This window comes from Geospiza fortis, unplaced genomic scaffold (assembly GCF_000277835.1).
Source record: "Geospiza fortis unplaced genomic scaffold, GeoFor_1.0 scaffold237, whole genome shotgun sequence".
In the NCBI taxonomy this organism is placed as follows: domain Eukaryota; kingdom Metazoa; phylum Chordata; class Aves; order Passeriformes; family Thraupidae; genus Geospiza; species Geospiza fortis.
Genome location: NW_005054319.1, coordinates 7,446,168 through 7,472,425, shown reverse-complemented (window position 1 = coordinate 7,472,425; position 26,258 = coordinate 7,446,168). Strand labels below are relative to the sequence as shown.

General features: G+C 40.4%; 1 protein-coding gene across 1 annotated transcript; it reads right to left on the bottom strand.

The window, feature by feature from the left end:
- Nucleotides 1–6,304: 6,304 nt before the first annotated feature.
- Nucleotides 6,305–12,638, bottom strand: EMP2 (epithelial membrane protein 2). The gene is made up of 4 exons (XM_005420432.2): nucleotides 12,521–12,638; nucleotides 10,390–10,483; nucleotides 9,658–9,804; nucleotides 6,305–9,081 (listed from the first exon to the last, which is right to left on the bottom strand). Exons 1-4 carry the CDS (start codon nucleotides 12,596–12,598, stop codon nucleotides 8,897–8,899), a joined length of 504 nt encoding a protein of 167 aa, XP_005420489.1. The 5' UTR covers nucleotides 12,599–12,638; the 3' UTR covers nucleotides 6,305–8,896.
- Nucleotides 12,639–26,258: the final 13,620 nt, after the last annotated feature.

The following is a 26,258-nucleotide window of genomic DNA, read 5'->3' as shown; positions in this document are numbered from 1 at the left end:
TGAAGATAAAGGCAATTGTCAAATACTGTGCTTACTGAATGAACTGGTCTGGTTTTGGTGGGGGGTTTTTTAAACAGCAGTGAGACCCAAGAGTCACTTTGCATTCAAATTGACAGTTTCAATTTAGTGGAATAACTACTGATGTTTATTTAGTTAGGTCTGACTGCTGTCTGCAGCTAGCATGAGGAAAAAGCAGCATATTAATACAGCAGTTACAGACTACATCCAAATTTGTAAATGATAACTGATACTTCTGGAAGTATATTTCATCTAAGAAGTTCATATTTTAACAGGATTATGGTACACCTAATATTCAAGGCAGAAAGGATAACAAATATCAAGTAATTAAGGACTTTAATGTGCTAGAGCAGACAATATGCACCACAGAATGTCCAAAGAACATGCCGGAGAGCTCCACAAACTATTTCTATTCATTTCCAAATTATTCTTGAAAAAAAATGGTGAAGTTCCAGATCATGTCCAGAAGGAAAGCAGAAGGAAGCTTAGTGTTGTGTCTTTCTGAAAGACAATAAATGGGACTGTCCAGGAAATCCTCAGTCATTTGGCCTCAAAGTGTTGTTCAAGCAAGCAAATTATGGAAGGTACAAAAATAAAACAATTAAGCAAAATTATGGTACTTAGCACCATTTCAAGGAAGGTTACTTAACATGACCACTAACATTGTGATGATATAAGCTTTCCAAAGTTTTGAAAAAAAATCCACACCCTACAAATTTATGTAGGCCATTCAATTATTAAAAATAATTATTTTCACTTTTAATCTGGCTAATCAATATAATTCTAATTAGTTTTCCATTAGATCTCTTTGTGCTCCAGACTCATAATACGAATTTAGACCAAAAAGTTAAGAGTTGGTAGATAGCAGCTAAATGATTTATCGGTGCTCTGCCACCACCTCTCAACTTATTTCCATTTTATTTCTCACCTCTCAGCCTACTTTATGACACTTAGTGCCTGTTAAAAACCAACAGAACTAATTCTAACTGAGGCATTTGACAGGCAAAAACCTCATGTGAAGATCTGGACTGCACTACTGTGCAATTCAAGTCCTACTTTTCTACTCCATGTTTAAAATTTATTTTCTTTCTCCATTTTTCCTTGCTTCAAAAGGTAAGAAGGAAGAAAAAAAAAACACTTTCTTATCAAAAACTTATACTACACTGAACAGGACTTTTGTAGCTTGTGCAATTTGTCACGGTTAAGGGAACAGCTGCATACTTTCTTTTTACTGATATTTCAAATGTCTCCTGACTAAAAGCAAGACTATATTGTCAAATAAATCTTCATATATCATCTTCTATCTGCCAGCTCTTTATGTGGAAAGTATATTTTTACATTTTGGGTGGATTCAAAATTTATTAGTCATTTAAGCATGACAGCTAAAAACAGAGGAGCATATCATACTCTCTCAGAGAGCTGCAGAGTTGAGGGGAAGATAGGTTCTCAGATTTTCTGCATGAAAGGATTTTCCCCTGGTTGTTTATTGCCTTTTGTTTTGGAAAACAAGTTTTTCTCTAGCATTTTACATAGCTTTGTGGGGTTTTAAAATCTTCTGGACAATTACAAACTCTAGCATAATGCACCTGCTAGTTCATTCATGGCTGTTAGGAATCATCTTTTGCTGTAAACAGTTTCAAAACTAGTGCTTCCTATGTGAAAAACACATTCATTTTATTTGCATTCCTTTTGAGCTGCTTTTCAGTAAAATAAGAGATGACTCCTTTCACACCCTGCTTCCAGCCTTTGAAGAAAAATCTTGTATCCAGACCATGCAGCAATTGCACCACCTGATGGACCTACCAATGGAATCCCAATTATCCTGCAGATTTTTCACAACAGGTCAGAACTTCGCTCCAGTTATCAGCCTGATGAACCATGGCTTCAGCAAATTTTTGAGTTAAACTCAACTTGAGAACAGAAGTGTGTGTACAGAACAACTTGGAGTAGATGCTGCTTATATTCTTGATGACCTGCTTGTTATTACAGTTACACTGCTAATTGTTTGACACAAAGGTGAAGCATAGCAGGAAAGGAGGCAAGACACAGTGGATGAGGGGTAAAGAAATTTCTCTAATAAAATGTTGAATAGGACTCACAATTTAATGAGACATTCTAAGCCTGTTAAATGTCACCTCTTGCCCAGAAGATGGAGCGTTATGCTAAAATATTACAAACCAAAAAGCATAAGTGAGCTACCCAAAGTACAACATTATCCTGTTGTCATCCTATTGCAGGGGTTCCATACTGTTGTCTCCTTATCACAAAAGTTCCATACCTTCTTGGTGTCTCTCACAGGCAGCTCCTCAGAGCACTGACTCTTTCTTCTTCACAAAGCAGCCAACTGACTTCAGTTCCCTTCTCAAGCAGCCACCCCACTCTTCTATAGCACTCTTCTTCTCATTGCTTACAGCTGTGGCCTGTTAAAGTCAGGCCTGTTCCTAATCTTTGATAATTGGCCCAGCAGCAGCTCCTTAGGGGTGAGATTACTTTCTACACTATTTTCTTATATTCTATCCCCCTACATTATCCCAACAGACCTTTGGCAGCTTCACTTCTGCTGAAGTGAGAACAGCCTGTAGGACAAACAACACCTCGGTGCTCTGGGAGAAAAGAAGAGAGCCTGGAAGTGCTCAGTCTGCTCAGCCCACTGTCACACCCCATCCTTCCAGCCAATTTCTGCCGCTGGGGAGTGAGCAGAGTGCTGAGCCAAAATTCCTTTTTTTCTGGTTCTTCTACAGCTGCCCCAGCAAATGCTGCACAGATCCAGGGATCTGATCATGCTAGCAGGTAATGAAGCACCTCCAGTAAGAGCCCAAAGCACTCCTATCACCTCTCCAGAGCTTCTGGGGGCAGATTCAGAGCACAATGGTCTCAGCAGGCATCAGAATTCATGTGGAGCAGAGCTTCTGGTTTCCTCTCCTTTCAAAGACATCTAATATATACATGCAATCAGTGCTTTAAGAACTGACCCTACATGAACAAAATTGAAATAATCAGGGCATTCCCTGCAAAACTACACTACTGCTCTGAACTCAATTGCTAAGGGAGACAGAAGCAAAGTCTGACCTCAGCTTAGGACCCTGAGGAGACACAAGTGCTTTTACCTCCCTCCAGAGGACAGGGAGGAGGAAATGACCAAGCAAAGACAAGACTCAACCCAGCTTCTACTGATACATGCTTATAAAATCTGTTTGCTTTTTAAAAAAATCTTTAAAACACCCATTTAAATAACGGTGTTTAATGGCCACTGAGGAAAAGTCCACGAAATTTTACACTGTTCATATAATTGCACCTTCCACGGCCAAAGCTGAGCCGCTTTTTAAACTGTGCACGCTGCAGGATGGTCAGGACTGGATGGAAAGTTCAGCTTTTTAAAGACCTTGCCAAGGGAAAGGAACAGTGACAAGCTGGGCTTTGACCAAGGCTCCTCTCTGGCCACCAGGAGGCTCCATTGGAACGGGATTGGAACAGTAAAACATCTTTTGAAGCAAGTGAGGAACGCCAGGAGACACCATCGTCAGAAATATACACACAGAAACCCCTAGTCCCAAAACCTTTTCCAGCCGTCCTTCCCCTTTTATCTTCATTTTCCTCTACTTTGTCTTTTCCTTCCTTTTCCCCCCTTCCTCCAAATCTTTCAGGCCTAAAAATGTGTAAAAACATTATTTGACAAAAGGATTTAAACTTTTACCCTAAGAGCTTTTAGGCTTTTTATTTCCAAAGCATATATAAGTCTTCAATACTGATACTTTAAACCTAAGATTTTTGTGCTAAAAAGAAAAAAAAAAGTCTAAAGTAATACTAAAAAAACTTCTCAATATGGCACATTTTTTACTTCTTGCTGATAATATATGAAGAAAATTAAGTGAGTTTTTAAGTTTTAAGTGAGAAAATTCACTGAGTCAGTGAATCAGTGCACACATTATATTCCTACTCCTTCCTTTGTAAGAATATTTACCTGCTTGGTTTAAATGAAGTTTTCTGAACTTTAGCATTTATGACAGCAGCACAAGCTTTGTTAGAAAGTTTCACTTTTGCAGGTTTTTGAAGAGAAATGGAACAAAAGCTTTCTTCTCAAGCAGCAGCAGTAAAACAGACCTAAACCTGCACCATATTATATAGTTTGGGTATAACTAGCATTGTTTCATACTAGCTGACATTTATTACAGCAGTTTCATTTCATTAAGGCACCTGCAATTTTACTCATCCATGCAATGTAAACCTGTCTTAAAACGAAGTAACTAAGTACATGCACAGCTTTTTGACATTTTGGCTAAATTTTTTGGAAGGATTAAAAAGAACATTTTCCTTAGAAATTCAATTAGTGCAGTAGTGATCCAAAATAAACAAATACCCTCCGAATGCAATGGGAATTTCCTCAGCCCTCCTTTTGATAGCACAAGGTGATGCTAAGTTACTACTGCCAGTGTGTCAGGAGGGTTTTCTACCTTAGGCGAACCCGACTGGACAGACAGAAACCAAAGGCCAACAAGATGCTGAATATGAATTCATGAACGTCAGGAAGTCAGGGCCAGTGCTCTTAGTCTGGAAACTGTACAGACAGCAGCAATTCAGCTTACAGATTTAAATTAAGATTTCTAGATTTAAATGAAATTAAATTAATATGACTATAAAGTAGTGTGAGTGGTTTATTTTTGTTGGTGCACTAACTGGCTTTGTCCCAGTGCCTAGACTTTCAGGCAATAGCCAGTCTGCCTCCAGGCATCCACATCTTGCCAAGGATCCTTCTTTGTGCAGTGCTTCCTGAAGGGTTCAAAGACCCTTCTCAGAATCTCAAAATTAAAAGAGGCTCATGACAAAATCCAAGGGTCATGGACCCTTTCAGAAACTGATCCAAATGTGCTTCCCTTTGCAGTTATCACCTGTGTCTGTTCCATTAAACCTCTGTAGTAATTCTGCTTCAGTGCAAAAGAAAACAGGCAAATAAAGGCCTTGCCACTTCCAGTGCCTAGCTCTTCATCACAGGTTATCACCCCCAAAAGAGTTACTTGGTGGATCTTCTCATTCAATGAGAAGATCCATTTGGATGTTCTAGACCATTTGGTGATAATGCAATCTATAACTGCTTAAAAAATCTTTTAGGACACTCAGAGTACCTTACAAGTGTCTGCTACTGCTGGTAAGTACTACACTTACTTGCAGTGGTTTCATGCCAAAGCACTATTAACAGACAGTATTAACTTCATGTTTCTTACTTGTTACAGTCTGTTATGTTACTCCATTAATTTTGTGAGCTTGATTCTACAGCCTTGATAATGGAAGTCTTCTTTTTAAAACTACTTTACTTCCACATTTCATTTTCTTTCATCTTATTACTCCAGAGGGGACTATTGCACCTATAAAAGAAATGAAAAATATAATAGAATTTTCAACGTCATTATTTTATTTCAGTGGTTTTAGGATTCTTAGCTGTCTTTAGTGTTTGGAAAGGTAGTGGCTCATTCCTGTCTTTAGGAATTACAGGAAGAATTCTTTTCTTTGGTCTGTTTAGCTACATGGCACAACTTCCACAATGCTGAAGATAAGAACAGAACAAGTCAAGCAGTCCCTCCATTATTTTGAACACATTAAGAACCACATAAAATTAATTGATGTAGGGTAAAAAACCAGTTAATGTCTAAGCAGCACAGATCCTATCACCTACAATACTTTTCAAAGATACAGTATAGCAAAGTAATGCCCATCTCTTGTTCTGAATAGAATACAGAAATAAAAATAAACTTTTTTTTAAATTATCTTGATGTAAATATTATAGATTGTTTTTCCAAGATTGTTTCCTGTGCTGCAGATGATTACTTGCTGGGTGAAAAACATAAAGGTAGGTTCACAGCTGATAGTGAATATTTTAACAATTGGGACTTTTTCCTTTTATTCATTATGATTACAAAGGAGAATTTTTATGGGGTTTGGGAAATTATTCCTGTGGAGCTGGGGGAGTGTTTTGAATGGATCTGTACAAACCCAAGTGTGCTGTGTGATTTGCAAATCCAAAGCTTGGACCAGAGCAGATACAGAAGTCACTGTGTGGTTTCTTACATTATTTGCTCATACAGTCAAGGCACTCAACCCCATCTTAAAATATATGAGTGTTTCTGCAAATGATGGAAAATAAAAAAACCTTATAGGTAATAATTCCTCAAAGCATCAGTGGATCTTGCATTACTCAAGATATTCTCTTGACACCATACATTTAAAAGTTCAATACACTAATATTTTCTCTGCTTACCCTGAAAGGTCTTCAACAAAGGACAAAATAATCAGGTTCTGGTTCTACTTACAGACAGGAAGAATTTAATTTTACCTGTTCACACAAAAACTCAACTATTTCTCATCCAACAATGTGTAAATATATCCCAAACTTAAAGACAAGGTCAGATTGATAAATGTATTGAGTTTGCTAATACAGTACAAGAATTTGTTTTAACTTTATTTTCATGTACATTTTCAGAATATATGGAGTATAGAAAATGGTATATTTTAAAGGCATATAAGGTAGAAAAAAAACCCCTTAAATATGTTTGTTCTGCTCAAACTCTAGTTCAGACTGATTTGTTCACTTGTGCAGAACATTCCCATCTCTTCTGTGTGGCATCATGCACATGCTGGTGTTTGTACACAAATGGAGGTGTTGTGCATCAGAGTACTTGTTGTGTGTGTGCTTTTCACTTTATTAAAGTGAAAGAGCCTTTACTGTGGAATTAAACTGTGTTCGTATATATCTATATCTTTATTTTAAATATTTGCTCTACAAATGACCTGAGCATTATCAAGGCAAGAAACTGAAGCATCTCTGCAAGTCAGTGGCATAAAAAGCTTAACTTAGAATTCTTCAGGACTGTCATCTAGATATTAGAGCTTTAATCTGTATTTGCTTAAAAATTTCCCTTATTGTTTCATGTTTTAATAAAAGTAGCAAAATGCCTAGCTAACAGTCTATCTACTTTCATCCTTAAACCTGCATCTATTTGTTTAAGACAAATTCTGTTTGCTAGCAAAAACTCAGGTTTTAAACCTGAAATGTATTCAGCAAATTATAGAAACACTTTTTTAAAAAGTAGGGTAATAATTCTTGAAATTCAGAGCACTCCCACTAACAGGAAAAAAACCTGACGAAATACTAGCATGATGCTAGATTGGGAAGAATCCCTTTTCTTCAAAATTATGTGGGTTTTTAACTATTATTATTACTTTTACTGTGATGTCCTGCTTGCTCATCCTAATTTTTTAATAGTCTTATTGGGATTTCTTTGCTCCCGAAAGACAAGCAGCACATGCCAAAGCATTATAGGATGCTGAAGGAATGAAGATGGAACTACATGCCCTGTCACTCATGCTGGAGACAGTTCCTAAAAAGCTATGCACCTGAACTTTTACTCTGTGATAAATCAAGGATAAATCTGAAGAAAACATATAAAATTTCATTATCTGATATCTAATGTAGTAATTATTAATTTCAGTAGAGCTAGACTGCCTTATGATACTGAACTTGTTCTCCTTTAAGTGTAATACCTCATTCAAAACCTATTTACTTTTTTACTGCCTCTGTATTGGGCCAGCTGTAGAGAATATGAAATAAATAAATAAATGGTTACAGCTTTTCAAAAGTCAAATCTGTACTTAAGCATCAAAGCTGTGACTAACCAGGACAGGCTGCTTCATTCATTCTCCACACTGATCTCCAGAATCACCATCAGCCAAATCCAGTATTACACTGCTGAGCAGTTGAGCCTGGTATTAGAGCAAAGATTTAGCTCACAAAATTACTGAAAAATAAAAACCACCACGTCATTTTATCTTGAAACCTATCCTGGAATTCATAAGCATAGCAATTGCACTCTGATTTAGTTAGTAGCAGAGTTTAGTTCCAGTAAAATCCACAAAGGAATTTAAAATCAATTTTTAAAGGCCAATTTCCCAATAGGCAGACTCAGGGAATGCTTTTGTACAGGACACCTTAACCATGAAATCACTACGTGATAAAAGGCCAGTGTAATAAACATGTTGATTTAGGCTGTAAAAATCTAAATTTGGCATTGCTTGATCACTAGGCTGCTTAGAAATCTGCAGATGTAGGCCCAGAAATGCTTTTCTGTTTCTCTTTTCTCCCTCCCAGGAAGGCTGCCCAAGGCTCAGGGATCCAGGGCTGGGGTGGGGAGCTTCTCACTGCCCCAGCTGTGCTGGGCCCAGGCTGAACAGGGAATTGGCTGATAAGTGCTCCCACCAACGGCTCTGTGTGCTTAAATTAAATGCGAAACACAGTCAAGAGAAACACTTGCTGGAGTACAAAAAGGGCTTGTTTACTTTTGCAAAGCAAGTGGTTTTAATAAAAACTTGATGACACTTACTGCACATTATAAAGAGCAGAACACTGGTGCTGAGCCAGGGCAGACGCTCTGAGTGCAGCTCTGGGCTTTAGAAGTGTTTGCTTTTTTTTCATTGTCATGTGGGCCTTGTTTTGTTACACACCCTTCTATTTAACATATTTCAAAGGGATATCTGGTCCAGGAATATAGTTAGTATATTGCTTACAAATTAATTTGTACGGGCTTTATTTGTAATCTACTAAAGGCCAGGAACAAACTCTTAATGTCTAATAAAGGAAAACAATTTATGATGATGAAATATGTAAAAGAAACAACTTGGCTTTGTCTTGCTCTGACCCCTGACCTGGAGGTGCCAGGCATTTCATTTCACCTGCCTTTTTTTTTTTTTTAATTCTGTTTCATATCAAGAACACAGTACATTTTTAGAGAAACAATACCTTTACTACAAAACCATGTAAATGATTATATACAAAATGGTTACTGGAGTTTGGTTTTGTACTGCAGTGACAGAAATAACTAGGTGCTGACATTTATTTACGCTTCCTTAATACTAAGTACATCACTCCACTGATCAGGGTAAAGGCAAAGGCAATCCAGGCTAAGACAAAGGAATAGCCATATTGGCCTTTGGAAACTTCCATTACATATCCATGGCTCTGGTGCAGTTCTTCATGCCTGTCTGTGTAAATGGAAGCTGCAATCATAACACACAGACCTGCAGGAGGAAGAAAATAATAAAGGTCAGCATCTTAAAACATTATCAGTACACACATCTATTCACTGTCTCTTCTGTCAGCTGCTTCCACCAATGTCCTTTCTTTGCAGATGCTCGTTTTCCATCCTCAAACTAACCTGGAAGCATTCCAAGACATATTTTCAGTTTATTTGGCAGGATTTAAATTTGAAGTGCTGTTGTGTATCTATGTCATTTGCAGCGAACAGAAAATTATTCTGAACATCTGGGTAGTTTTTAAGACTGACAAAAAAGAGAAGTGAGTGCTTTTCTGTAACAATTAGAGAGTTATTTAGTGTGTTCAAGAAGTTCAGCATCTCAAATTCTTTCCCTTCAAAGTTTAAATTACTTTATCCTGAGCAATGATGGCATCCATGTTTTAACTGTCTATATATTACAGAATGGTACAGCTCACTCTTTAAACAATTATGAAGGATAAGCTATGGCCTCAAGAGCACTACAGAGTTCTCATGCAGCTTGGTCTTTTTGAAACCTTTTCCCACTTTCCTACATTCATGAAAATATCTTTAAAGTCAAAAGCATTGAAAAATCACTCACATGACAGGAGCTGGATAACAGAGGTTAACACAAATCTTTCTCCTTGCTTTAGACGGAAGAGTTGAAGAATGAAAACCAGAAATGCCACACAGCAGAAAATCGTAGACAGGATCATGGTGGCCTGAACAGCCTGAATTGATTGATACTCTGCAAAAACAAAGCAGCCTTGATTAAAAATCATTTCTCTCTTTGCCTTCTCCTGCAAGGAGTAAAGGCCATGTTCTGTAAGCAGGAGTTCAGCAGATGCAGCAAAGCAGTTGTGTGCTCATTGTAGAGGCTGATTCTCCTCTGCTTCCTTGGTATTAATACAGCCAGCTTGGTATTAAAAAGCTTCTCATCAAACTGAGTGAAAACACTGAAGAGACTTCTGCCACACCCCACCCTTTGCTGCCATCAATGTCCTAGACGCAGTGAAACTGCCAGCTGTCCCAAACAGCTTCCAAATGCAGATCCCAGCCTCCCACCAGAGCTGGAGACAGCTCTGTTCAGGAAGGTGTAACCAGACATGATAGATGTCAGATTGGCACTAGAGATTCCTCTCATTCAGGTTTTTCATCCTGTCCATTACTTCCCAGTAACTGGGAGCTAAAGTAACCAATACCTTTTTAACCAGGTGCAGCTGCTCTGTGTAAATCTGCAGCCACTGTAGCCAGGCTGGGCCCCTGTAAATTTCACAGCAATTTCACCAGATCTGCTGAAGGAACACAGACAAAGGCACGGAGGGACACTCACCATTGAACTCATCAGTGATAGCCATACAGGTGCTCGTATTCGTGATACACACTCTCCAGACATCTGCAGAAAAGTTATCTCCCACCCACCAGGCCTGCAAAATAAAAGTAAAGGGCTCTTACTGGAAGAAAAAACAAAAACCAAAAAAAACCACAAAACTCCTTTGTTGTCCAAGTGTCTACTGACTGGACACATCAGCCAGCCGTAACAATTTTCTGTTCATTTTTGATACTTAATCACTCAAATGAAATGTGACATCTCATGGCATTTCAGAATAAAGAGTATATAATTATGCACACATTATTCTCATTTTAGATCTCTGTGAAGTAGGTAAGGCCATCTTAAACATCCCAAAGCACAAGGGATTTCCACTGTTTGGGCAGAAATTTTGTATAGTCAGGGATTACTCACTCCTTGAGACATCTAGACAAGATGTGCTTTGTTCACCCAGATCCTGTTTAGGATGCACACCTCTCTGAAGGAACAGCATTTGCTAATTTGCAGGAAATAGCATCACCTGTGAAACAGAAGGCCTTTATAGATGTTCTGGTTCCTGCCACTGAAATGATTAATGTCAATGCAGTGCAGCTGTGCTGAGGTACACTATGGCATCTGTCTGGTAATGGCTGACAAATTAACATCCTCCTGTGGTATTTCTATTTTGAGGTTTTAACATTCAAGGCAAAATGGTTCTGCAGCATCTGAGCAGATTTTTACAGTAGCCTGGAAAATGACAAGCACTCCACAAGTGGCATTTCCTCAGGAAACCCATTCCCATTCCAATAGCTACCCAGGCCTTTGTTTTGACTAGAGCTGCACAAAATGAGACTTTTAAATACGATTCCTGGTAGGATCTGCTGCTTAAATAGACATTCCAGAAGCCTCAGAGCTTACTGTGCAGTTTTGCAAACAATACTGAAGTTACAACTATAATATATTATGGTAGTAGGCATATAGATAAACAGAACACTGTGTTTTAAGCAAAAGAATTACTTTCTCAGAATGCCATTCATTTGGATTTTACAGTCCCAGTTCAATATGTTATTTTTCAGCTCTGAGCTCTATATAATATAGAGATACATAGTATAAAATCTAACAAAAGATGGTTGTACAGCTTAAGTTTTTAAATGTTCAAAGGTAGCTAATGACACAGAAGGCATAGGCTTTTATTTCTGCAGTAATTTCTGTTGTGTGTAGCAGATTGGAAATAAGATCAGGTTGCTTTGCCCACTGTCTTTGCTTTCTAAATATTCAAAGGAGCAGGGTAAGACAGCCTGCTCCAGTGCTCAAATAATGACCTACTTCCATGGAACAATCAACCAGCTGACTAAAATGTAACACCTGAGTTTGCAGACTTCTGCAATAAAAAGTTTTAGGTAACACAAGATTTCATTTGGAGCATGGTCTTCACTAAACAGTATTTCCAGCAGCAGATTTTTTAATATCAAAAGCCTGTACACACATCAGACCTCAAAGACAGATTCCAGTGCACAAACTTCTGATCAGGATAGTGGGCTGTTTTGGAAAATGGAGAATTCCATTAAAAGCTAGATATAAATATTGGAGGGTAAATTCTTTTTGATCACAAAAATAAAATGGAAATTTGAAAACAATGCAACATAAAATATTCTAAAGCTTTGTGCTGATGCTGCTTCAACTTAATGGACAGATAAATTCATGGTGTCTCTCATGATTTAACTGGGCATCTTGGACAAACATTTGTGAGGCAAAGCACATCTTGACTGAAATTATCCTCACACATTAATCACCAGCTGTTTGACTTTAGGTACTTGAGACAGAAGGACAGTGGATCTTCCCCCCCTCTCTGCTTCATGTCCAGCTGAATCAAATCCCAGGGCTCCACCCTGTAAATATCCTCCATGGCCAAGTCTCTCCCAGGGGAGGGGATTTACTGCCATAAGCTTACAACATGATGCCATGGACAGCCTTATCCACTATCAACATGCACACCCAAGGCATTTTGTTCAAGAAAGGTCTTAGGACACCAGTGTGCCTAACAAACTTAGGTCCTCTCAGTAAGCAAGTTGAAGACTAGAGAAGAAAACATCAATTTTTATGAAGCAAAGAAATCCCAGTGTGTTTGAGAGCCAGGAGAAGAAATGACACTTACATTGTCAATAGTTGAGATGAACAGCAGTGCTGCTGAGGTTATGTGAAACACAATAATGAAGGCCAGGAGAATCAGCATCCTTGCTCTGGGGAGGCTTTAGGCTGAGATAAATCTGTTGAACATAAGAAAGTACATGAACAATATTTAAGAGCTGCCAGTGGATCAACCTGCAGTTCTGGTGCTGTTAGAGACCATAGCATCAGATGCAGCTGGACTCCACAGCACATATTCTATCTCTGCAGATACTTAACTGGCATAACGGGTGTTAAAATGAATCACAACTTGAAATGAAGCCAAAAGCTGCATTTTGCAACCTTCCAGGATGATGGCTGCAGTGAATAAATACACAAAGAAGTTTCATTCTGTGTGCAAGGATGGAAAACTTCCTTCACATTGGCTTTTAGAGAAGTGCATTTCAAATTACACTGCCTCATGTGCAGTGATGAAAATATTTCCACTGACTGGAGTAAGGTCTTGTTCCAACCATCCTTCCAAAGAAGGAAGAACCAGATTTCAAAAGGATGCTTATAGAACAAAATGAAGTTCACCAAGAACTACCTCCTAGATTTAGTAACACCTATGTTGTACCTTAGGCCTCACGTCCTTTGTTCATACAGCTATAAGTTTTATCCATTGATAATGACTAAGGACTACTATTTTCTTCAATGTATTGCTCCCTCTGGTAGGGCTGAATAAACCCATTAGTTGCATAAAAATCCAGTTAGCTATTTTATGTTCAGTCACTTAATACTTTCTGTAGGCTACCTATTACCTTCATACCTTATTTAACCCACCTATTGCAATGTCAACTCTCACATGAAAAAAAATATATACAAGAGAATCAGAACCTGTATTTAACTGGAATCCCTGGGAAATCTGTGGGCACGTAACAAACAGGTTATGTGAAAACTACTGCTACTAATACACAGAAAAATGCAACTGCTTGACATATCTATTTCTTCTTGGCCAGAAATTCTTGCCAATTAATGTATGCTATAAGGAATTTGCAGTTAAGGTGCACCACTCTGTACATCATCTGCATGTTGTCACTCATCAGTACATTAATGCATATTTCTCCCTTTCCTTTGGACACATTCTATGATGTCAAATGATGCCACTCACATAACACAGCAAATATCCAGAAGAAAGGGCAGTTAGGAATTTTAATACTTCCATTATTTTTTTCATGTCTAATCCCCTCTCTCCTACTGCCATTTACCAGAATCATGAACCATATGAATAATTTAACCAAAGAAAAGGACTACTCTGACAGCATTTTTAAAGCAGCTCCACTGGCACTCTCATCAGGGCAAATAATAACTACTCTGCAAAACTTTAACAAAGATAACTGACAGCATAATAACTGAGTGAATAGAGACCAGGAGTTCCAGAATAATCCTCTCCACTGCAGTACAGAGTTATAACAAGCTCAAAGGCAAATAGCATTGAAGTGCTTTTTTGAAAAATAAGGGGACAGCCTTATATCCATATCTAATTAGAATGACTGAATGGGAAAGCCAAGTCAAACCCTAAAATAGGAAAAGCAGCTACTCTAGTGAGTATTCCTTCCCATTTCCTCTCTGTTAAACTCTGCCTTCCCAGCACAATAAAGAACAGAAAGTGGCAATTGCCTCCAATGAGGTGATTCTGCTGTATGACTCAAGATCCTCTGAATCCAGTTCCACTTCTAGAAATGTCATTCACGGTTCTCTGTCAAGCCTTGCTTGAATGAAAGGAAGAAGAAAGGAAAAGAAAATATTCTGTGGGTTTGTATAATGCCACATCAAGTTATTTTCATTGTGATATATACCAGTCTTTGCACAGCACCCTCTTGTCATGTGGCTGGTTTTTTCTAAGTTTCATTTCTTGCACAGATGGTATCAAAGCATTCAATAATGCAACAATCATCTGCCATATAAGGAAAGAGAACCAAATTGTACTTGCTGTCATTTTAAGAATAACAATACAATTTCATCTTATTACAGGAAGTAACATAAAGTAAGAGAGACCAAAAAAATGTAACCTAATTAAAACCAATCTTGCAAAAGCAAGACTTGCCAGCACAGGAGAACCCACTTTATCTTCAATCAAATGAATGGTTTTGTTTTACTGTTTTCAGCCATAAAGAGAAGTGTTTCAGACAGGAGAGATAAACATGTATGGCTGGTGAGAAGACATTTTTTGTTTTACCCAAATAAAGCCAAAATTAAATGAAAGAGATTTTTGTTTTCTCTCTCTTAAAAAAAAATGGACAAAAGAAAGGTCTGATGGGTCTGACATTTCTTTTTTTGAAGACCCTTCCTAACAACCATCTCTAGATTCCCCCTCCTGCCTTGCTGGCAACTGCTCCCTTCACAAGCTGCTACAACTTCTGTGCACACAGTGCTAAACAATGACACATGGAGACAGGAATTAAATACACTGGGGGAAAAGAAGGAGACAGACCATTTCCAAGTAATTAATACCAGGAAAAGACAACAAGAACTGGTTATCCAATCTGTCATGCCTGAACAGGATCCCAGAAGTGCACAGACCTCAATCACTCCTCAAACTTTCCCTTCCCATGGAGACCCAGGAGTTTCTGTGGTTCACCCCAGCCTGCACAAGGAATAATGAAGGGAGGGGAGTTTTCCAGAGAAACTGTCTGTGATTTGTGGGCAGGAAGCAAAGAGCAGCTCCCCTCTTCCAAGATGCAGCCAGCAACACTGCAGATGCTACTACAGAATCTGCATCCCTCTCTAGGCAGAAATTCTGGGTTACATCTCTCAGAAAGAACTACTAGTCCTTCTCAACTCCACAAAATGCTGGAATTCAAACCTTACAGTGCAGACGCAAGATTCTCCCACTGCCTCAGCAAGAAGCTCTTCCTTCCCCAATCCTCTGAGGACAGCCTGCCTGGGAACCTCTCCTAGCAGCAGGCAGCTCCTTTCCTCTCCCTATGAGTGAGGGAAGGACACAGCTTCAGAGCACTGTTTGCATTAACGTTCAGAATTCTTATTTCACTAATGTATTACTAACCAAACACTTTGATAACATCCTGTTCTGCACACTAGCTGTACTCCTTTTCTTGTTTACCATGAACTGTTTCCTGGGCAGAGTGATTTTTCACCTTCTCTCTCATTTGCAGTTGAAACACAGCATGCTCTCGGGTCAGGGTGTTCATGAATTTAAAAGTACACTGCCTTTAGGCATGGATGAAGGCTGGGATGATGCAACAGATATTGCCCATCATTCCCCAAAGCGACTTGAATTCTTTTAATAGTTTTTACACACACATAAATATATGAGAAAAGCTTTTTGGACACACTATACTTACGATGATGGAGCCACCCTTCTCAGAAGTACATGATGAAAAGACTACAGGCAACGGTTACAAGTTGCAACAAGGAATATTCCAATTGTGAAAAAAGTATTAATTATATTCAATGAGCATGATTAAGTACTGGAACAGGGCCCATGAGGCTGTGGGATCTCCATTCTTGGACATCTTCCTGACTCGACTGAAGCAAGGCCCAGAACGTCCTGATCTAACCCCCTGCTTGGAGCCAGAGTCTGCACTGGAGACCTCCAGAGGTTCCTTCCAGCTCAGCTCTCCTGTCAATCTGCAGCTATTTCAGGAACCTCCCTGTACTAACCTCCAGCAAAGCTCTGACAAAAGAGAACATAATATTTGACTTAGCTCATCGCATGTGCCATTAAAAACAGATTTGGGGGCTCCAGTAAGGATGACTTTGGATGTCAACATAAATTCCTTCAATAGCAAGGCTCAGCAGTTAATACCATTTCATAAGGTGTGGTGTAAGGCAGAAGTGGACAGATACTGCTGAGCTACAAGTGCAAACTGCCACTGGATCTAGAAAGAGTAAGTTATAGGAATCCCACTGAACACATCCAGCTTTGCTGTGGTAATAAAGTTTCCCACAAATGCTGTTAAGTTGCAGAATACTTACACAAAACACAATAAAACAGAAGGCCAGTTAGAGCAACAACCCGTATTTTTTTTCAATTAGTGCAGAAGTAATGCTCCAGTGCTACTCCATTGTACATGGAGAGGATAAATGCAGCAGTCACACTTCTCTTGAATCTCTTCAGCAATGCAGACTTTTGGAAGCAGTAGTTTGCATTTGCCATGGGAGAGAGCCTGATGAGCTTTAGAAGAAGTGGCTAAGAAGGGCCTCTGCTATAATCTCCTGGACATGCAGAGACAAGTATGTTTATTCAGGATAAAACACTACAATCACCACAGAATTGCACAGTAAAGTAAGGTATCTAGGCCAGGGTTTCCGACATTTCTGAACTGTAGTGTTTCAAAACTGGGTTGTCTCCCTATGTCGTATCACACACAAAAATACATCCCCTGCAGAAAGGCCTCAGCTTATCTCCAGGATAAAGTTTATCTTTCATGTCCATCAGTATAAAGAAACATGACTATTTAAGTTTTTTAGTACAGCAAGCAAGCAAAAATGGAAATAGTCTTTGACAGTTCTTAACAGAAGTTTTATCACTACTTTCCAACCCAGATGTCATCTCCACAACAAACGCTTTCCTTTCCTCCCATGCAGTTGAACTCTGCTGCCAGGCTGTTTCTCATGTTTGTGCATACTCAATTTTTGCAACCAGCAATACATAGTGCAGCATGTTTGTCCTGGGCTCATTTGCATTGGAAAGGCTGAACCTTACCCTCCAACACTGGCTGCTGCCCTCACTCCCTAAGATCAAGTCAGGGGTTTTTATCATCTTCATCTGAGCCCATGTCTGAGAAATCTTCCACACAGACAATCCTGGTTCATACTCTTAGAAACACGGTGAAATCTCTGCAGAACAGCTCCTGCTCTGCACAGACCGAGGCTGGGGGTGTGCAGATTCTCAACACCCACATTTACTGTGCTCAAAAGGCACACCCAAAACAAGGGGCAGAGGATCCTGCTAAACAAGTTACCATACCTGCAGCTCTCTGCACTGAGCTGTTTCATTGCAACAAGAACAGCAGGTCTTTGGACCATCAATAAGCATTCAGTGCAGCTGAACTTTCTTGAGGTCACTGGTGTAAAACTGAATCAAAGCAAACCTTAATTATTAATTCTTCTGCCCCTCAGTGCTATAATTAAGTCTGAAAATGTGAATTTATAAGAAGTTTGTATACTTGTAGCATGAGAAATCTGTCATCTTGTGATGCATCATAAGTTGTTTGGATTTACACATTTTTGCTCAGAGTTCTTGTGCCACATCTCATGGTGTCTCATGACATGTGAGAACTCAGAAGCTGGCTCACATTTTGCCTGTACCATTGTCTCTAAACATGTACAAAATTCCCTGGATTATGAAGAACAGACTGATACTGTTAACTTTTTTCTTTTTTTTTTTATCAAGTATGAAGGGTTCTTTTTTTCTTGTGTGATTCTCAGAACTGGAACCAAAAGTAAAGTTCAGACAGCAGACTTTCTCCCTAGCCAGCAAGAGCTTTGAGGATTTCAACAATCCTCTAATGCCTAAATATCAAACAACATAAAGGACAAGAAAATCAGGAAATGTAATACCAAGAGAATAATTACACGAGTTGAAACAACTTACTCCCATTTCTTTATTTCTTCTGTCTCGATTAATTTTACAGTTGGGAACACCAACACTCTTCAAGTGTACATTCAAATTGTGACCTGTTTTCATGCCCAGGTGTTACCCAGCTAACAGTCAACACAGAAACTGAACATCCTCCTTGAACCAGTCTCTGCAGGCAGTGTGGAGACCTCCAAGAAGTGTTGGATGGCTCTGACTACACCTCTACAATACTGAATGGGGACCCAGGAGGGAAATGCAAAGGACGAGTAACAGTCTCCACAGCACATGGGCTCCCACCCAATTTCTTCCTGCTGTAAAGCTAAGCATGAAGAACAATGTGTGTTCCACATGAAATAACATTCCCTGCTTGATGCTGGCTTTGGAATGAAGAGGGCTACGTGTCCTGTGAGCCCCTAGATGGCACAGAGACCATCAGCTCTTTTTGTTTGCCTAATTGAGAACACACTCAAGGCACAGCTCTTTGTGTACCTATTTTATGTGGAAGGAAAAGAGCTTTTCGCTTACCCTTCCACCTGCTTTTCTAAGTCCTTCCTCACAAAGCAAGGAAATCAGAAGGAAATGAATCAAAGCTCCCTGCACTCAACCACTGTATGAAGGTAAAAAAAATCAATACAGCAAAAAACGAATCCACTCTCTTTTCTAGAGTTCCATTTGAATGACAACAATGGCAGAAAATAAAGCAGGGTCATCCTATCAGTTCTAGATTTATTGGTGCCTTTGCAGCAGGCTGTGTTAAGACCCAGCAACCACCAGCATAGTTACAGCAGTCAGCTTGTTGTGTTCTCATAGTGAAATACATGGGCTTGGAGAGAAACTCACATGACACAGTATGACCTAGTCTTTTTCTATTTTCTTTCAGAAAATCGTGCCTCGCAACCAAAGCCCTGAGGTCTGCTCTTTGTGTGCACCACAACTAGTACAAATGTACACCTATAGCTTAATAAAACCTTTTGCTTTTACCGTGTTTGGATGTCTGTCTGTCCTGCTGGTACTGGTGGGATTCCCTGAGCAACAGCAGACTTAGAGTGAAGAAGCTCATTTGCCTGGCCTCCCAACCACCTGTGTGTGAGGGGATGCTCAATAACAGTTTCAGCTCTTCCTCAAGCAACTTCATAAACTCTAAATCTGGTCTCCTCTTCAGAAACCCCACCTAGTTACCAAAAATTAAAGAGACTGTGATTACAGGTGAGGCTGGCAGATCATCTGCAGACTTCCTCCCGTCTCACCCTGTCCTCCTCATTAGATCTATGCTACCAAGCAGGAACTCCAAAGTCTAGGAAATTCTAACCCTACTGTTCCATACATTTCCAAACAAAACCAAGAAGCAAATTGCAGCAAAAATGCAACATGCTAGCTTTGAGTATGGAGACGAAAAGAAGCAGATGTTTCTAATTTCTTAGGAATGCTTTTAATAAAATTTTGACCTAGGGATGCCAGCCTTGCTGCCACTTCTGTAACTCTGTCATTTATTTGCAAACAAGTTTGGACTAGGTTTAGACTTGCCCTACCACTCCTTTCACTAGGCCCTGCTGTGTGCACGGCTGAGGAAAGTCACTCAGCCATGAAGCCTTTGTGGGCAGACTCAGCAGAAGAAAAACCAGCAGGATCTATGGGAACACAGGGACACAATGCCCTGTTGTGGGGTGGGGAAGTGTCACTTACCAGGAAAATGAGCCTTGTGACAGCTTACCTGAAAATCCTAAAAAATAGCCTGAAGCTTAAAAACTTCAAGATAGATGTATTCAAATACTCCAGCAAAATCTGGAAGAGACATTACTAGCCACTATATGCTGAGAAGACAATTTAGCAGGTACAGAAGTCAGCTGCCTACACAGACAGACAAATTTGAATAAAAGTCTTTAAGACTTCATCTTCTCAAAACTGCTTTTTAGAGGGTTTTGTGTGGTCAGCAGAAAGAGATTGTTCTTCCTCCTCCAGCAGCACAAATCACACCATCCTCAAAAGTAAATCTTTTACACATTCTTATGTTTCCCTAAAGCACTTTTAGTTGTAACTGTACTTTTATACTAGATAATAATAGTCTCATACTTAAGATGTTCTATATCTGCATCTAATCCCAACACAACCCACAGTGGTGTAAGGTAGGCTGACATATTACTAAATAATACCTAAAAGGGTTGCAATTAATCTCTGATTCCCATCATAGTCATCCACTCTTCCACCTTCAGTTTATGCTGAGCATCATATGCCTTTGGCAAATGCTAACAAAACAGTCTTTAATCAAAGACACCCCATGGTTCAAGGGATTTCTCAAAGGGCAAACATTGTTTGAGAAAACCCAGCAGTAATTTGAAAGAAGCAACTGCTTGTGTATTGCAGTTTCTGGTTTCTTACAAAACATAAAAGTATTCTGTCAGCTTTCACAAAGGTATGTGCAAAACATGTTATAAAATGTTTGTAACTTAAGTATGTATGGGTAGAGCTTAACTGTATTCTTAGAAAATTAAAGAAAGCACGCATCATTTCAGGGGTTCAGTGCATGCTCTCTGTTCAGCCAGTTTGCTTGTTGTGCACCAGATACCATTTCAATGTAAACAAAGCTGTGGTGTACATTAAAACCTTCTTAACAATCAAGCTGGTCTAAAAGTACTTAAAGCTTGTTTTTTCCTAAGCTTAACAAGATAAGAACCTCTCATTCTCACTTGCTCATTTTCAAAGATCAAGACAGAATGGGGATATACTTGCTTGCAGGTAAAGGCAAACACATGGAAGGAAAAAGAACTGTTTAACTTAGAGATGAAAATATATGGCTGTAAAACAGGTGTGAGCACATTTAGGATGTAAATTACAACTCTTAGAGCTGTCACATTCTGGAACAGCCTTACAATCACCACAGCACAGGAAAAAGAGAGCTCCACAAAAGGATTTCCGTGATGCAGGGACTGTGCTACCAGGGCGGCAGACCCGCTGTCCTGAGAGGACCCTGCAGCTCTGCTCTCCTGTGAAGCCTCTCAACAGCTTCACTGAGGTCTCTGTGCATTTCACAACAGGCTTTTTGCATGATACCCATGCCCTTGGCGCTGGGCTGAGCTCCCTGCCAGGCTCCAGGGCTGCTGGCAGCAGTTCAGGCTGTTGGGCAGTGCAGCGACACCGTGCTGACCATGACACAGCTCAGAGGCACCTTCTGTTTCCCAGGTGGGCAGCAGAGCTTCCAAGAGTGAGCACAGCCTGAGACCCTTGTCTGAGGGTGACCTAAGGGCCACCACTGCCTGCCAACCCCCCAGGGCAGGGGTCAGCAAGCACAGAGCCCTTTGCAGCCTGCTGGCACAGCCCTGCCTCTGGCTCCATGGGGCTGGGACAATGACACGGGGCTGTTCCAGTAAGCTATTCAAGTTATGGGAACCCTCCCGAGAACCTGCTCCTGAAACAAACAGCTGAACTGAGGTGTGGCCTGGCCTCACCCCTGCTCAATCACTGTGTGGACACATTTCAGTGTCGAGGGTGTCTCTGTTCAATACCTTGGCAGGGCAGGGAGTGACAGACCAAGTAAAATACCAGACCTTTATAGCAGGTTGACAGACAAAATGTGTCCTCAGTCAATGAAAAAGGAAAAAAAAAAAAAAGCACACCTGCAGCATTGACTAGAAATTAACATAGTTCTCAGTGAACCTCAGACCCTGGGCTCCACTGACTACAGACTGCTGCTTATCCAGAGATTATTCCAGATACAACAGAACAGCTCGAGTGATTTATGATGTTCCACCTAATTAACCAACAAACAAAGGCAGAAAAGGTCTGTCTTTCCAGATTGAAAGCAATGCGTTTAATTCCGTAGAAATAAAAGCTGATATTGTTTTAACTTTGGCAGATGCTCTGTGGAAATTGCTAGCAATTAAATATGTTGCATTCACTGTTGTAAAATTTTCAAACTGCTTGTTTTGATTTGGCTTTGACTAGCTCTGTGTTGAGAAATTTTGGTTTTAGTTATTTCAGAGTTTACACATCATCTATCAAGAGCGTGAAAACACATTTCTATTGGTGGTACAAAAGTTGGTTATAAAACAAAAAGCTTAAACTCTCCACAACTACTACTTTGTTTGACAGCAACATTGTAGCACAGGATACACTGAATACTCTGCCTACCTCCAGAATGCAATTTTTACAGCATAATTTGTAATCTGTGCCATTAAAGCTGCCATGTGGACTCTACAAATCCAGGTAGAAGGATTTCCATGCCTTGTTTGAGCACACTCAGGGCACAGCTCTTCTACACTGGCTGCTCTGTGGGAACAGCCCAGTCCCCTCAGCCCCTGGGTCACTTTGCCCTACCCTGCAGCTGCACCTTGACCAGGCTGGACAGTGCCTGGGTCACTGCACAGCCACAGTGCCAGGTAAGGGTACACCAAGCACCCTGACAGATGGGCAGGCTCAGCCAGAGCCCTTCAGTTGTTCACAGACTGTTCTGCAGGCTCTGGACTTGGGTTTGTTTCTGCTTTGGAACTAAACATCGGGTTTGTTCTTCAGTGGACTGAGCACGGCAAGCCCTGGAGAACAGGTGAGTGTGCAGAGCCCACCTGGCAGCACCTGCACCTCAGAGACATCCAGGGCCTTTGGAAGGCCTCCTTCTGTCTGGAAGAAGGCCAGAATTTGGATCTATTTCAGGACACTGAACACCTGCATTAGAGAGCTGAGGGAATGTTCCTACTGCCCACCTTGGCTGTTTGCGGCCCGTGCAATCCCAAACATAGCACAGTGTTTAAGAATCAGTGAAGCAAACCATAAATATATATCCTATAGCCATCCCTAAGGGGTATTTGAGTCAGTCCACTTTCTGCTCCACCTACAGACTCCTGTGAAGATCTCTACACAGCCAGAGGGTTGTATTTTAAGGTCACACCCAAATTATGAGGCTTCACCTGGCATGCACATACCATCATTAAACCTGCCCATGAAACTTCACCAGCAAAATAAAAAGGTGCAATTACATTTTCCCCATTCAGTGGAGATATAATAATTCCTTTGATGGATGAATTCAGGCCATCAGGCTTTTTCTTGAGTCTCACCCAGCAAGATGTATTTTCTAATAATTATGATGCTTATCTTCCTAATGAAGTCATAAGCATCACTTGACATTTTGAGATATAGTTTACAAAATTATCTCCTCTCTAAAACAGTAACGTTTTTAACAAAAAACCAGCAAAAACTGAAACTCCACTGCAAAGATCATGGTTTGCTTTGAGCATCCAAAAAACAAGCAAACCCTAACATTGAACAGCTCCCTGAATGGAATTCCTTAGCGCTGCGCTTATGTTCCCCCTGCATTCCCTCTGAGACCAACGTGATTTCAATAAAAGCCATGCATTCCTTTCTACTTTCAAATTTGGCTGTACTGAAGTTTCACATGGATTTTACATACAGTGTTTGTTTCACCTCAGAGTAAATATCTTTCTTATTAGTTCCTGTATAACACAGTGTCTCATTCTGCTGGGTGTTCTTCCAACAGGAACATGGAGGAGGACCTGGAAAGTACATCTGCCAGCTAGCAGTATGAAAGACCTTGTCCCCAGAGACCTACTTATCTTTTTAATTGAACACATTCTTGTCCTGATTTATGTGGGGATGTCATGTCTTACATGATGCTCAGGACACAAATCAAATGTGAAGTGCCAGTGGAAAATCAAAATATATTCAAGTGAAAAGGGAAGAGTCTCCTTGTGCTGCCACTGATCTCATTTCTAAATGACAGGGAAACTGCACTATGAAAGGAGACAGCCTACACCTAATAGACTTAGCAAAAGCAGAGGAAGGTCTTGCTTCTCTAAATATCCATAAGGGACTCATCAGTACAACATTCTTCTAATCACTGAAGGAATGTCAAACCTGAGTTGGGAAACAACCTTGAGACAAACAACACAACAAAATAAAAGCCATAATAGCAGAAGTAAAAGAAAGACACAAGTTAACTGTGAAGCTGGAGACGCTAATAAATCAAGAGGGGTCAAGTGCATTAACTGAAAGTGGGTGCAAGATAGAGATGTTCATTTCTCCTAAACAATGTTGGCCAGCAACAATAACTCCAGCATCTATGAACTGAGACAGATTATTTGTCTAAGATAATAATGTTGCAGCAGCCTTCAGTCTTGACCTAGTCAGTCTGTTGAACAACTTCCTTTATTAACAAGGTTTTAAATCTGTGTAACCAAATAAAACTAACTGTTTTTCCTCACTGGCAAATCCACAGCATAATCAACACTGTTTGTATGTTTATGATAGAAGTCTTTCCAGACCACAAACAAAGAATACAACACCAGTAGTGTCTTGTCTACTGATTGGATGTTGTTTTTATTTGAAATTATATAAACACACCATTTTTCTTCCCAAATGAGCATACTAACAAGAAACTGATCAGCATGAAGAGTCTTCATGGTATTGCTGCATTTCAGCTCCAGTTAATGTTGATGGCTATTGGCAGAGCAATTCCTGGATTCCTGGCTGGGCAGACAGGTACCTGGTAACATACCCGTCAGCCACGCAGCTGGCATGATACAATCTGTACACATCTTTATTCAGCACGGAGGATGAATCTTCCCTCAGGTATCCCAACAGTCTATTTCCTAACTCAACTCTACAAGTTCACAAGGAGGTTCAGAGAACAGCAAGAGTTCCTTCTTTCAATGTCTTTGAAGGAAAGGTGAAGTCCTTAAATCTTATGCTGAATAAAATCATATCAGCTTCTGGTGGCCATGTTTACCATATGCCTTTTTTTCCACTCCCACTCTGATTTCACCAGCTGTGGCAAGTACCTGTACTCCAGCTGCATTCCTTAGGATGGCATTTGTCACACACTCTCTTACAAAAATCTTGCTGGACTCTGCAGCAAACTGCAATTCCCGTTTCTTCCCCCACGGAAACTCATGCCAAATAGTCCCCTACCATTTGTGTGGATTCCTGCCTGCCCACACCTGCAGCCACCTGGCACCTCAGTCCCAGCAGCCCAGCCTCACAGCTCTTTCCTGAACTACACGGACAGCAAAGCCTTCAACATCCAAGAGGAGGTCTGGATGAAAGAGTCACTATAGACTATTTTTATTTGATAGAAAAAACATCAGCTCAGGCAGGCAAGAAGGCTTATTTTACATAGCTAACGCACCAACACTGTATATACAGTCTACAAGCAAATGAAGAGAAAGAGCTACATTTTGTTTTTCTGATGATGAGCCAACCATAGCTGTTTACTTCCAAAGTTCCTGAAGAAAACGCCAAAATAATTCAGTGCGGATTTCACAGCTATTTAGTGGGTTTCTTCACAGCCCTGTATCAAGTCAGAGGATTCTACAAAGATGCTCTACAGCAATAATTACTGATCATTTACATACTATTCCCAACTGCTGCGAGGAGGGAAAAAAAAAAAAAAAAGACCTTCCTGCACCATGTGAACAAAGTATTTCTGCCAATAAATTAAAAGAGAGGCTGAAGTGCAGGTTTCTTGATGGCAGCATTCTGTGGGTAAGAACAAGTCATGGATAAGCCTGCTGAGGAACAGATAGCAGTGTACTGTTCTTTGTAGAAATGTCCAAACAAGGAGCTGACATCTCAAATTCAATACTCAAAATTGCAGACAACTCACGATACTGACAGCTGCCTGTCCAATATGTGGCACACAACATCTCCAATGTAAGTGGGGCATTACCTATAGATAAAAACCACCCCTGAGTGAAACTGCAGTTTGACTCAAGCAGAAAAACGTTTAATGCTGGCCAAAACTTCATAAACCAAAATCTGCACTGAATTACATCTAAGTGTATTTTCCTTCCACTGTCAGGGGGGGAACTGCCAAGAGCTGCTACAGCGTTACTGCAACACACACGAACTCCGCTGAGAGTTCATTAGAAAAAAGAACAGAAAGAAACTATCCCGTGAAGAACGCGAACTTTCTGCTGCCTTGGCCCAGCCTGGACTCACTGGCGAGGAGCCCCTCGGCCCTCCCCGTCCCGCTCCCGGACGCTCGGGACCAAGAGCGGGGCCGGGGCTCGACGGGACAGGGACCGCTCTCTCCGGCCGGCCCAGCGACGGCGCAGCACCGCAGCCACCCAAATGAAATGTGCTTCGTAGTAAACAAACGCGTGCTTTTAATTTTTCGCCATTTCTGACGGGTCTTTTCCTCCCCTGGCCGGCGAAGCCGCCCGCTCCCCCCGCCGCC